A 12,893-nucleotide genomic window follows, 5' to 3' on the forward strand; every position below is an offset into this window, starting at 1 on the left:
GTCTGGGCGATCTCAAAGAATTGTTTACATACCACGTAGACACTGTATCCGACACACACGATCGGTGAGTCTTCCTCCCACCTTGTTTGACACATGGTTACCACATTGTTATGCCCGTTATCCAGTTCGTCCACCTTTTTCTTCAGCCCATGACCTGGTGATAGAGTTAGAAGCTCCGAAGATGAGTCCTGAGTTAAGGTGGTGCGTACAGTAGTCCGTCAGGAATAGAGACCGTTCACAGGGAACCCAAGTGGCGCGAAGGACGGTAGCCTGTCTCTCTGTAAACCACTCTGGAAAGCAATGCGAATGCGAGTTTGGCTTTGGACTTTCGGAGATTCTCGCCGACTATACATCACCGTAGTAGGATGACTTCGCCGTATCGATGTAGCTCATAAGCGTCCTAAATGGCATTGATGTACTCAGGTTTACATAGTTCCGAAACATCATCCATTTCCGTATGGGCGCAACTGCGGCATTTTATAGCTTGTTAAAACGCGTCTGGGTACGAGGTAAACGAGTCCACTCATACTGATTTACTCATTAATAAGGAATGTTTCTGAGTAAGATCAGTCACTTCTGGTGGTTCCTGTTTGACTGAAGAAGTGAGGGAACTGGCCTAGGTTAATATGACTTTGAAAGCTGTCGCAATGGCTTCATGTCAGGTGACACCGAAGCCGCTTCACACCATAGTTGAATGCCCTTCAAGTTACTCCTTCGAAACTGTCCGCCATGTGAACATTTTAGGCTTCCCCGTGATGGGCACAACGAGATCGGGTTCGCCCGTTTCAGGAGAAGGGTCGTAACTGTTCCGAAATTCGCCACCACTGTGCAGGCAGTTTCCGAGGGAAACATGATTAAAACCGAGGCAGACGAAGCGTAAGAATGCGTCGAGCCTTCTCAGTTAGATTGTTTTGACCACCTCGGATAAAATTCCTGTGGTGCAAGAGTTTTAAGCGAAGTTCGCATAGTGAATGAATGATGACAGTCGTGGTTTTTTGACATTATCTGAGGTAAGACCAGCTATTTGACGCTATTTTCGTTATAAGCTTCCTCCCAGAAAGGAACACTTTTGTTCGGCCCGTTGAGTTAGTCTCTCCCGAAAGAGAGTTTTGTATTACGTTACATGGGGATGGCTACCAGTAGTCTGGTGGGCTGTAAGATCCAACGAAAACCTCTGACTCTCTGGGCTCTGTACCTATTCGAAGGCCTGATTGGCTAATTGACCAGCAGTTCTGATGAATATTTATATTCTGAAGACGAAACCTGCCAAAATACTGCTGTCCCTCTTGGTGAAGACCACTTGAAGTATTCGATCAAAAATGAACTGTGAGGTGATATTTGCTGGGAGTAAGTCGATGGATGAGCGCTTCGTGACGGAACCATTGAAACCACTGTCAGAATAGTCGTTCTTTTCAGACGAAAAGAAATCCTGGCAAACACCTCACAGTCCTGAAGTTCAATAGATTTTCCATGTGGACACAAAATGATGGTATATCCTAGATATTGTTCCTGCATGAGAGTACTGTATCTACTGACATAAAGTCCGTGATTACGTCCCCTCTGTCGCTGTGTCGTTTCAGAGGAATTAACCTGTGAGAAACGCACTCTCCTGTTTTAGTTCTACTGGACTCTGTAATAACGTTTAGAACGCACCCAGACGGGAACACTTTTGATCTCGTTGAGTACTGTATCTACTGACATAAAGTCCGTGATTACGTCCCCTCTGTCGCTGTGTCGTTTCAGAGGAATTAACCTGTGAGAAACGCACTCTCCTGTTTTAGTTCTACTGGACTCTGTAATAACGTTTAGAACGCACCCAGACGGGAACACTTTTTGATCTCGTTGTGTTTGGGAGAGCAATTGTAGCAAGCACATGCCCTATGTATGAGGATCATGTTCCCCTGCCATCTCAGGACTGAACTGGTTAATCCAGTGGTTATCTCCGTTACAAAACCTGAATCACGCATTTTTTTCATCGCGACCCTTGTTTGGAGTTTGGCATTTCTCTCTCCCAAACAGTATACATTTCAGGCCCACGGGGACGGACCGGAGCAGCCTGATTTGCGAATGATCTCTTTCGAAAGAATTCACTAGGAGGGGCTAAATTCGATTTCATTGCAGTCACTCCATCTTGAAATTTATTTATATCATATCGGTCCGTGAAACCTTGTTTTCCGCCTGAATAAAAGGAACCTCGGGCATAAACGGTTACTACGTTTTAAGATTGTCAAGAAACATCTCCGTTTGCACTTATTTTGTCAATCCGAAGCCCGACTACTGCACAGAGAGAATATTTCAGTCTTCAAATTGTGTGATTTATGACTGGTCATTTGGTCATGCTCAACAATGTCTACTACTCAGAGTCGAACGCGTCGCCTTCACCTTAAATGACACTGATCGTCGGAAAGAGCACAGTGCAATAGTTCATTTCCGAGTAATCTGAACTTCGCCTGGCCTACACAACTTACTCCTACTACGTCCAGAATAGTAATGGACACGTTTTTCTGACCTTTGCAAGCGTTTCCTCACAATGTGCACTTGCCTGCCCACATTTCCCGCTAACTTACTCGATGGAAGTGGGATAAGAGTTGGTGTATTGTTCTCAGAATTAGGAAGCCTGTATTTAGTTCGTCTTGTTCGAACCATATAATTCCGTTACAGTTGGATTTGGTCTCCATTGTTGTTCTGCGTAAGATACTTCATAAACTAAAGTAAAATCGCTTTCTTTTGCCGATGGAAGGCGCTTCGAAGATTGCTGAAATGTAAACTGGGTTTGAAGGGCAGCGACGTATCATGATCTATGCTGTTCAGATTGTCGAAAAGGCAAGTTTGCTCCTTCGTATGCTTTCATACCTAAGGCGAATTACGACAGGTGGCTAACCTGGAAATTGCGGATAGGCTGCAAGGTACCGCCTTCTCTGTAGTGGCCTTCGCGTTTTGTAGTTCTCTTGTAAGTAGTCGCAATCATCCAGTTACCTGTCTGCTTGGATGGCATGAGTATGGTCCATCCACCTTTTGGTTAACTTTGTATTGCTTATACACCCATCTTGAGTTCTAGTAAATCGAAGCCAGTTGCTTTCTTCTTTTCGTATATTCATCCACACAGTAACGACATCCTGACTTCTTCACTTATCTCTATCCGTCTTTGCCTCTTATTCTAGGTTCAAATGCCGCCGTTGTGTCAACCAAGTCCAGATTAAACCTCCTCCCCCGGATTCCGACTGCAACTGTGACCTCTCCATGTGGAATCATTGTTACGGAAAGAAGTTGCTTAGCGATGTCATCTTGAAATCCACTTGGGACACAGGAGCTATCTCATTCGTTTTCTGGCACTATTCACATGAACAGCAGCGGTCGACTGTCTGAATGGTTCTTTCATCTGTGTACCCGTTCTTCCAGAGTTATCACTTTTTTGTTCAACACTTACTTCGCTCCAACAAACCAACCAAACTGTATAGTTTCTCAGGACAATCCGATAGTTTTATTCAAGATTTCCATATTTTTGAGCATTTTTAGACAGTTTTGATCACTACTCAGTATACCACGCGGTAGCTTCTCCAAACATCAATCATCATCAGGACCGAGCAAATTCTTTTGCTTGATGGAATGATCGATAATAACATCATCGCTTAGGGCGAAGAATCCTACTTGGGTTCTTGGAGAAAGTTGCCGTTTTGACTTCGCTCTAACATGCTTTTGAAAGGAACCCACTCGTGTTTCTAGTCCTTATCTGTGTTCAACTGTCTTTATCTTCAGAAAGGGACATTTGAGTTACTACACAACGCATTTGGGGTTTCTGTGAATTCCCAATAACTCTTATCACTGAGATCTGGGAAGCTTGAAGAGGTCCATCTAACTGGAACGAAGGATATTAAGTGCGATTCGGCGAGGCCGCGCCCTTTTAAAGTGGCATATCACCATTACTTTCTACTCACGTTTACTCATTTTTGGAAATTCATGATTTCTACACAGCCGGGAACATGATACGTGACGGAGAAAATAGTGGAAATAAATTTTATGAAGAACTGTGATGTCGAGGTATGGTCGGATCCCCGCACGAACGCTTTCGTCTTTATTGAGACTTATCAGGTGGGTGTAAAGAGTTCGTTCACGTGACCCTGTGATTGGCCGTTGCCCCTGAACAAGGCATCCGCCACCAGTTTGGTGGATTTGAGTTTATGTTTGATTGTTGGATTCCCAGATCGTGTAGATATCACACAGACACTTTTATCTTGTCACCAAGTGGATGTAGACAAACAGCCATAACCAGGTTATAAACAAGAGATTCACTTGAGTCTCCCGTGAAAACCAAATTGATTTGCAAATGAGTGTATTTGTCGAAATCTGTCCAATTTGGGTTCACGTAGAACATAAGGTTGACGGAAACTCGGGGACCGCACCCACCTGATGAGCCCCAAGGAGGACGAAACCGGTCGTGGGCTGTCGAAAAGTTTTCAGCAACCTTTTGAGTAGTCTCCTTTATGAAATTCACAACCTGAATTCAACTCACTGGTCCCGCAAAGTGGTAGGCAGTTGCTTGGTTCAGAGCTCGTAGCCTAGAACTGTTAACCAATTGGTCACATGCCCATTCCCTCCGTCTGATGTACTGCCTGTGAAAATGAAAGCACTCGTGTAGGAGTTTTCCAGAATCCGAGGACTTCCTCTAAACATCCGATCCCTCTGATTCGTAATTATCAAGATTGACGGCAAGTCGGACCAAAATGACTTTTCACCATTGGTCAGACGACTATCCGAATTTACCAACAGCCTGTTGGACAGAATCACGCCTAAAAACCAATGGATTTTGCGAAGGAATTCGTATGCTGAAGACTAGCATTCCATCAACTAAGCAAACCTGATTTCTCATTCACCGGAGTCAAGCAAACCAAAAACATCGGGTTTGAGTTATCATCCACCATTCGGGAACGCGTCGTCGAAGTCCTTTTATTTGGCCCTTTTTCATTTGTAGTCTGCCCGTTTGTGAGTCGAATGTTCTGGTCAGGTTGCGCATACTTTAGAGGTGGCTTACTCACCTCATCCACTGTGACATCATTACTTCCAGGCCGATAGGTGCACGAAGTACTGGTTTGTAATTATATAAAACAACATAAATAAAGGAATAATATGCCATCTACATGCTGTCTGATATTCCCAGCTTCGGCTGTATCACACGATACGATAATACGGATGTCTCCTTGCTTCTTGAACACGATTCAGAGTGGTTCAACAAAAAGACAAAAAATTAGTAGCTTACTGATATTGATTCCTTAGAATTATAGGGCATTTTCAAAGTGCACTGCCTCTCTAGCGCGATTTTGTCCTTGTACATTTCAACGACACTTGGGTTGCTCGTCCTGCGACATAAAATCACCTCTAAAAAGACGGAATTAGTTTGGCTAGACTGTTGAAGGTCGTGTAATTCCCTCTCTCCAGCATGACCTAACGCAGGCCAAGCTGATTCCATCTTACTAAGGAAACCGTCTTATTTCAAATGGACAACCCGCGTTGGTGATGAACAAAGGCATACGGTCCCTCACGGAGGGCAACAGAGGTCTTGAGGTAGGAGGGTTACTATATTTCTAACAGCGTGCATGTTATTCACAAATAAAGTTATTTTGAGCATTCTCCATAATTGTCGCGTATTCTCTTGAATAGGAACCCACTTACACCTAATGCGACCGAAAAGATAAACGCACCTGGGGAAACCCAAATCCTTGACCACTGCCTTAACGTAAAATGCCCTGCCAACTGAGCTATCGTGGGCGCTTCTTCGCGCAAATGGACTTGAATTCTATGCTGATTCGTCACACGAAATAGGTTTAACAGTTGACGTCTCTCAGTGCCGATGGCGGTGCGGCGGACAGTTGAAGTTGCCCAAAGGATGGTATTGGTTTGAATTGATGTGATGATGAAGTGGGGATGAATTTTGGCGAGTCATGTGGCTTGTCGTTGCGCTTACAATCTGGTCCGTGAGTGGCGTCGCTTGATGCGTTCTTCAACGATGATTGATAGTCGTTTAGTAACGTGTTTGGCTTTACTTGAAACTGGTCAGTTAAAAACGGTTTGGTTGGCTGAATGACCATTGTGTGTAAAAACGAGATGTGGCAGTTTGTGCTAGATACAGAACCATGTGTTCCTCTCTGAAAAAAAGTTCGTTTCCGTGAATTCTTCCAAGATGCGCCATAAACTCGAATGTTTGTCCAATAGGGGGTAAAGAACGAGCAAAACCGAATGGGAAATAAGGATGGAATGGTTTGTTTAAAGCAGTAACCATGTTTGAATCAAAATATCGAGCACGGGATGTGATGTTTCACGTCGCGGAAACTCGAGCAGTTTGGTGCAAACGAACGAGTCACTGATCACCTATTCCAAAGTTCCTGCAGAGTAAAGTTGACCACTGTATAACTCGAAAAAATTCTTGAGCTAGATACACTCATTCGCATACCAGTTTGGTTTAACAGGAGACTTACATTGAACCTAGCCGAATCTTTCGTTTATGAAGTTTTTAAAAGGAAACCGTCTTATTTCAAATGGACAACCCGCGTTGGTGATGAACAAAGGCATACGGTCCCTCACGGAGGGCAACAGAGGTCTTGAGGTAGGAGGGTTACTATATTTCTAACAGCGTGCATGTTATTCACAAATAAAGTTATTTTGAGCATTCTCCATAATTGTCGCGTATTCTCTTGAATAGGAACCCACTTACACCTAATGCGACCGAAAAGATAAACGCACCTGGGGAAACCCAAATCCTTGACCACTGCCTTAACGTAAAATGCCCTGCCAACTGAGCTATCGTGGGCGCTTCTTCGCGCAAATGGACTTGAATTCTATGCTGATTCGTCACACGAAATAGGTTTAACAGTTGACGTCTCTCAGTGCCGATGGCGGTGCGGCGGACAGTTGAAGTTGCCCAAAGGATGGTATTGGTTTGAATTGATGTGATGATGAAGTGGGGATGAATTTTGGCGAGTCATGTGGCTTGTCGTTGCGCTTACAATCTGGTCCGTGAGTGGCGTCGCTTGATGCGTTCTTCAACGATGATTGATAGTCGTTTAGTAACGTGTTTGGCTTTACTTGAAACTGGTCAGTTAAAAACGGTTTGGTTGGCTGAATGACCATTGTGTGTAAAAACGAGATGTGGCAGTTTGTGCTAGATACAGAACCATGTGTTCCTCTCTGAAAAAAAGTTCGTTTCCGTGAATTCTTCCAAGATGCGCCATAAACTCGAATGTTTGTCCAATAGGGGGTAAAGAACGAGCAAAACCGAATGGGAAATAAGGATGGAATGGTTTGTTTAAAGCAGTAACCATGTTTGAATCAAAATATCGAGCACGGGATGTGATGTTTCACGTCGCGGAAACTCGAGCAGTTTGGTGCAAACGAACGAGTCACTGATCACCTATTCCAAAGTTCCTGCAGAGTAAAGTTGACCACTGTATAACTCGAAAAAATTCTTGAGCTAGATACACTCATTCGCATACCAGTTTGGTTTAACAGGAGACTTACATTGAACCTAGCCGAATCTTTCGTTTATGAAGTTTTTAAGCTGTCGAAGAGTTTCCAGCAGCCTTATGAGTAGTGTGTTACGTCTATGCATGTATCGCGATATCTCGAATACCGTACCAACTGAAACATGGGGCATCCTGGTGCAGCATATTCAGTTGCTTAGAAAACATTATTCAGCCTCGTTCCAGGTGAGTCTCCTGTCAAAACAAATCAGTATACGAATAAGTGTATTCCGCGAATTTCGCGCAATTTGGGTTCAAATGGAAGAGAAACACCTTCGCTATTCGGATGGCTATGGAAGAAACACGTCGGGCCTAGAAAAGTCTATGTTTTACCCCAACGTTTTTTGTGCAGTGAATTCTCTGACTTGTGAACTAGAATGAAGAGTAGTTTCTTTGTTTGCGCTAACTTGCAAGGTTCGGCTACTGGGTATACTGAGCCATTACTGATTATTCGTCTCCAGCTGTTATTGTTACCCCCCAGCTAACTTAATGCAACCCAAAGAGGATACATTTAAGCACAATCCTTGTAACCGAATTGATGTGGCTGGGATTATCCTTATCCCAGTGAGTTCGGTCAACTATGCTCATACGGCACAAAACCAGTTTGGACGAGCTAAGGAAGGAATGGTATAACATGGCAATTGTAGTAGTTCTGTACCATATCAGTGAAGTCACATAGCTACAAGATATTCTTGTCTGAGGTTTAGTGACTGATAAACTTTGGAAAGCATTTCAACATCCTGTCTGTCGGTACTTTGAGTCTACATACTTTAGACACTGATTCCTCACAGATATTGGGAGTTGTGTTCACAGGATTTGTTCTTGTGTTATGAACCTATTCTAAATCTATAGTACATAATGTGATTGTTCTCTAATTGCAGGTTTGTCACATACTCTCACGGTATTCGATGACTGAGGAGCAGTGTCCTACGTAACTAACAATGTTTTTAAACCGATAACGGATTGTCTTTAACTGGGTGCCAATTTTCAGTAGGTGTGTGTTAACATCATGCGTGGTGTTTTATATTTCATCAGTCAGAAAAAAACATTGTTAGACAAAAACCAAACGCCAGGGTTCTTGAAAGGCACTTTTCGACTACCATTTGATTAAAGGAGAATCTAAACTAATGTCCCTCACGCATAAGCCCGTGCTTACCGGACATCTAACGCTGTTTTCTTGACCTTTAAGAACCTCCAACCAACTGTCACGCGACCGATTTGATCACGTCAAGACGTGGCTCACGCTGGGTTGTTGTTCGAATTAGAAATAGCGGGAACTCAGTGCTAGTCAGATTCTCAAAGTGTTCCTGAAAGCCTCGGAACAATCACCTGGTCGCTCACGATCAGTCGGAGTCTCTAGCTAATTGGTCAAACTGACCAGCCCACCTTCGACCGAATATTTTTTCGTTGGTACTATACCGCAAGTGCGCTTCATGTTGTTGTTGCCACTTGTCATTTGCAACTATAAGCTTAACTGCACATAAAAGAAGGTATGTTGTTCATAGAGAAAACTACTCACAAGGTTGCTGAAAACTCTTCGGCAGCCCACGACGGGTTTCACCCTTCTTGGGGCGCATCAGGTAGGCGTAGTCCCCGAGTTTCCGTCAACCTTATGTTCTATTTGAACCTAAATTGGACTGTTTTCGAGAAATACACTCATTTGCAAATCAACTTGGTTTTCACGAGAGACTCAACTGAATCTCTCGTTTATGATATTCTACAACTGAATGTGCTGCACGCAGGCCGCTTCATGATCCAGTTGGCACGATATTCGAGATATCGCAGTATAGTTTCATAAAGGAAACTACTCACAAGAGTGATGGAATCTCTTCGATAGCCCACATCCGGTTTCGCCCTTCTTGGGGCTCATCAGGTAGGCGCAGTCCCTGAGCTTCCTTCAATCTTATGTTCTACCTGAACCAGTTCAGCTGACTCCCGTAAAAACCACATTGATTGAATGAGTGTATTTCTCAAGGATAAGTTATTTTTTCATGATTCTGGAACGGTTCAAGATCTCTGAGTGGCTAAAATGCGAAGCTACTGGCCAGAAAGTCCTTAGCTCGAACCCAATGCCTGCTTCCCTATTGACCCTGTCCGAAATTAAACACTGAGCTTTTCAGCCCTCATTATTCTTTTGGATTGTACGGAAACTATGCACTGAAAAGCTGCCACAGATGACAGTTATATTACTGGTAGAACAATCAGGTTTAATCACTCCTGTTTGAAAAGGTTCACTCACTTGAAGCTGTTTTATGAACAGGTGGTGTAGACAGAAAAGATAACATGACAAAAGTAGTGCACTTACACACATGTGCTTCAAACTAGGTGGGGGTTTGGTCGACAGTCAAGCACATGGTCACAAACGGAGACTAAATCTCAAGCGGCTTCACGAACTTTTCATGTGACACTGCCACCGGTGCCCGGAATGTCGTACAGCGTTTGGCAATGATGACACAACGTAGAGTATCTTTACACATTTTTTCCAAATCCCATTGTAGTAGGCCATTCGGCAGTTTGGATCACGAGCACATCTGAAAAAGGATAATTATAGGGCAGCATGGGTTAGTGGTATTCGTGAAAGTATAATGGTGCTATTTTATTTACTTGTAATGAATTTGGAATTCGGTTGAAACTGTTTGAAACTGGCCAATCGGAACAGAGACCATCGAGGTTTATTGTTTCCTAATTTGAATACCATCTCGTGTTATTAGTGCAGGCCCGTTGCAGGTGAGGTCCCAATCCAGAACATTTCATCGATCCATTTATGTTGTCCACCAACACTTTCCTTGAACTGGTGAAACAATTGCACTTGTTTTTTTCGATTACCGCTCACTTGGTCAACTAATAATGGCCCAAGTATTCATTGTCAGCGCACAAAAACTGTATTTTTTTAAAGTAAAATAATAGCTGGCCTGATGGCTAACTGCATCTTGAAGTAAACGGTCACCGTAATTCACGAAAGATATTCACCGTTCTCATAAACCAATACTCGCTCAGTAGGCCGAATATATGAACGGATAGAAATGAGTTACGTAATGGTGGTCGTTGGCTTGTTCGCTGAGCTGGGCAATTTGATTGCAATCAAATTGATGCCATCAAATTGCCCAGCTCAGCGAACAAGCCAACGACCACCATCTACGATACCTGAGCTACCAACATTTTCCTCTATAGAGTTGCGTAATGTTTAAAGATGTGAAGATGAACTGAGGCTAATCGGTTTTCAGGAGGACTGGTAGCGTGAGCAAACGAGCATACTGGCTGGAAGTTGTACTTGTTCGGGAATACAGTCCACTTAATGGTAGCCGTAATTTAACGAGCAAACAAACGATATAAGCACTGCTTTAAAAGGGTAAGAAAAGCACATTTATGGGAAAAGACCTCGAACATGTTACTAGTAAATCCAGGTAATGATAGCAATTGTATTTCAGCAAATTCTTCATGAACAATGAGTTTTCCAGGGACTTTACGCTTGACCCATCCTGTCGACCGTCTAAACCGGTAAGCACCGAGTGAAGTGGCTATCGGCTGACAAATGATGTGGTGAACTGTTTTCACAGTAGCAGGAAATCGTTCTCGATTCAAGGAAAGAGCACCAACCAGTATCAAGCAACGGCAAGCCCTTAAACGAAATATCGATTTATTAGGTTTAAACTCTCTTGCAATAGACAGTTGTTGTTGGACGGGTGATATGGCTACGGTTTGAAGTTGTGTAAGGTGGAGCTAACACAATTCAGTACGGTAAGAGTTTGGGGTCGCTCATTTGTAGTCAGGTGTTTTTTTTATGGAAGCTACTACCAATCGTCCAAGGCGTGGTTCTGTGGGAACCAGTCTAAAAATGTTAGGCAAAACGTCTGACCCTCCAGGCGCACCTGACGCGTCCGAAAGAGAACGAAAGGTCTTGTGTGGTTGAGTTGTTAGGTATACGAACCTACTCTCTTTTGGCTTCACTGCAAAATTAGTGTAAACCTGACATGATACGTGTGATGGATCCATTAGATCAACGACCTTTTTTATTGGAATATTTGACTGGACTGTTTCCGGATTAGATAGGAGGAACAGAGCACTCCAGTGTGAGTGATGCTTGTGTTTTTCCATTATAGTGAGTTAAGGATGCAGCAAGAGGCCACTAAGTCCCGCTATTGCTAATGGAAACTTGAGGGCTTTCGAATAACAGCACGTAAGTATCAACGTCTTACCGAAAAATACAAATCACTTCACTTTCTTCATCGAAAAACTCATAACATGGCAATGGTACTCCCACATCCTCTTGTAGGTCACCACCAGGAAATGTCGTCGAACACGAGTGAAACAGCATCAAATCCAGAATCCGGCCAACCGGGAAGGTGTCAACCATTTCACAAACTGTGAACTCCGGTTTTGGACCGTTTGTACCAAAGAAGGTATCAGCATATAGCAACTTCGAACCCAAGTGAACTTTCGCGATCCAGTATCGCTTTCCACGGATACGGTCACTAGTACGTAGCTTCACTCTGAGGGAAACATCAGGCGCATGAAACGTTGAATTGAAATATCTTGGGTCGGTATCCGACCAAGCTGCGTCCGGAAGCCTATTATACTCGTCCATTGTGTGTAAGCTAGTCCACAGTGTAATGTTTGGTGCGCTAAAAAGCTGAACTGCTTGGGAAAGGTGTCTGCCAACAAGGAATGTGACCGGATCGCCCGGGAGACCAGTAGATGCGCATTGCTGATGTGCTTCACAGACCGTCTTGGCATGCTGCTTGATTTGAAAGCATGGACCATTAGTCCCCGAGGATATGAAGTCATTAGGACAAGTGTGAACATTGGTGGAACGCACATGCATAAAAAACAGCCAGATGTGCGAAAAGTGGGCAAACAAGCTCAACCACATTTTATGTTCCTCTGCTTTCTATTTGTCTCAGATAGTTTCTTTTATACGGTTCACGTTAAAAATATACCCAGAGATGGGAGGGAGAGGTGGATTTTCAGCACGGAAGGGAAGCTAACGAACAAAGAAAAACAATAGAGATGTCCGTGGTACACCTATAGCTCACTATTAGAAACTGAGCTTTTGTACCATCTGAGTAGGCACGAATCTCTTTCAAACCTGGCAAGACCTTGGACATAACAGTTGAGATCTCACTTTTGGACGTGTATCTCGTCTCAGTAAAACAAATACGTCTTACGAAACAGGGTATTGTTTGCTCTTACCCTAACAATGAAAAGTTGCAAAGCAGAATATTTGGAGAAACTGAAATAAGTAGACTAAACTTTAAGAATAGAGTGGCAAATGTAGCAACCAAACATTGTGTGGGTCTTAGTGCAGACAACAGTCACTGGATGCGGGTATAGAAGAGTGAGCTCGCACTATGAATTTGTACGCATGCAGATGCGACGGACTCG

General features: G+C 43.5%; 1 protein-coding gene across 1 annotated transcript in view; it reads right to left on the minus strand.

Moving 5' to 3' along the window:
• The window catches only part of T265_04742 (hypothetical protein), a gene marked incomplete at both ends in the record, with an annotated part of 20,515 nt that extends 8,182 nt beyond the window's left edge, over positions 1–12,333 (minus strand). Inside the window, 2 exons of the mRNA XM_009169555.1 lie at positions 33–188; positions 11,725–12,333. Coding sequence (XP_009167819.1) covers positions 33–188; positions 11,725–12,333 — 765 coding nt within the window. The remainder of the gene's footprint in view (positions 1–32; positions 189–11,724) is intronic.
• Between the last annotated feature and the right edge of the window lie 560 nt (positions 12,334–12,893).

This window comes from Opisthorchis viverrini (genome assembly GCF_000715545.1).
Source record: "Opisthorchis viverrini unplaced genomic scaffold opera_v5_79, whole genome shotgun sequence".
NCBI lineage: Eukaryota > Metazoa > Platyhelminthes > Trematoda > Opisthorchiida > Opisthorchiidae > Opisthorchis > Opisthorchis viverrini.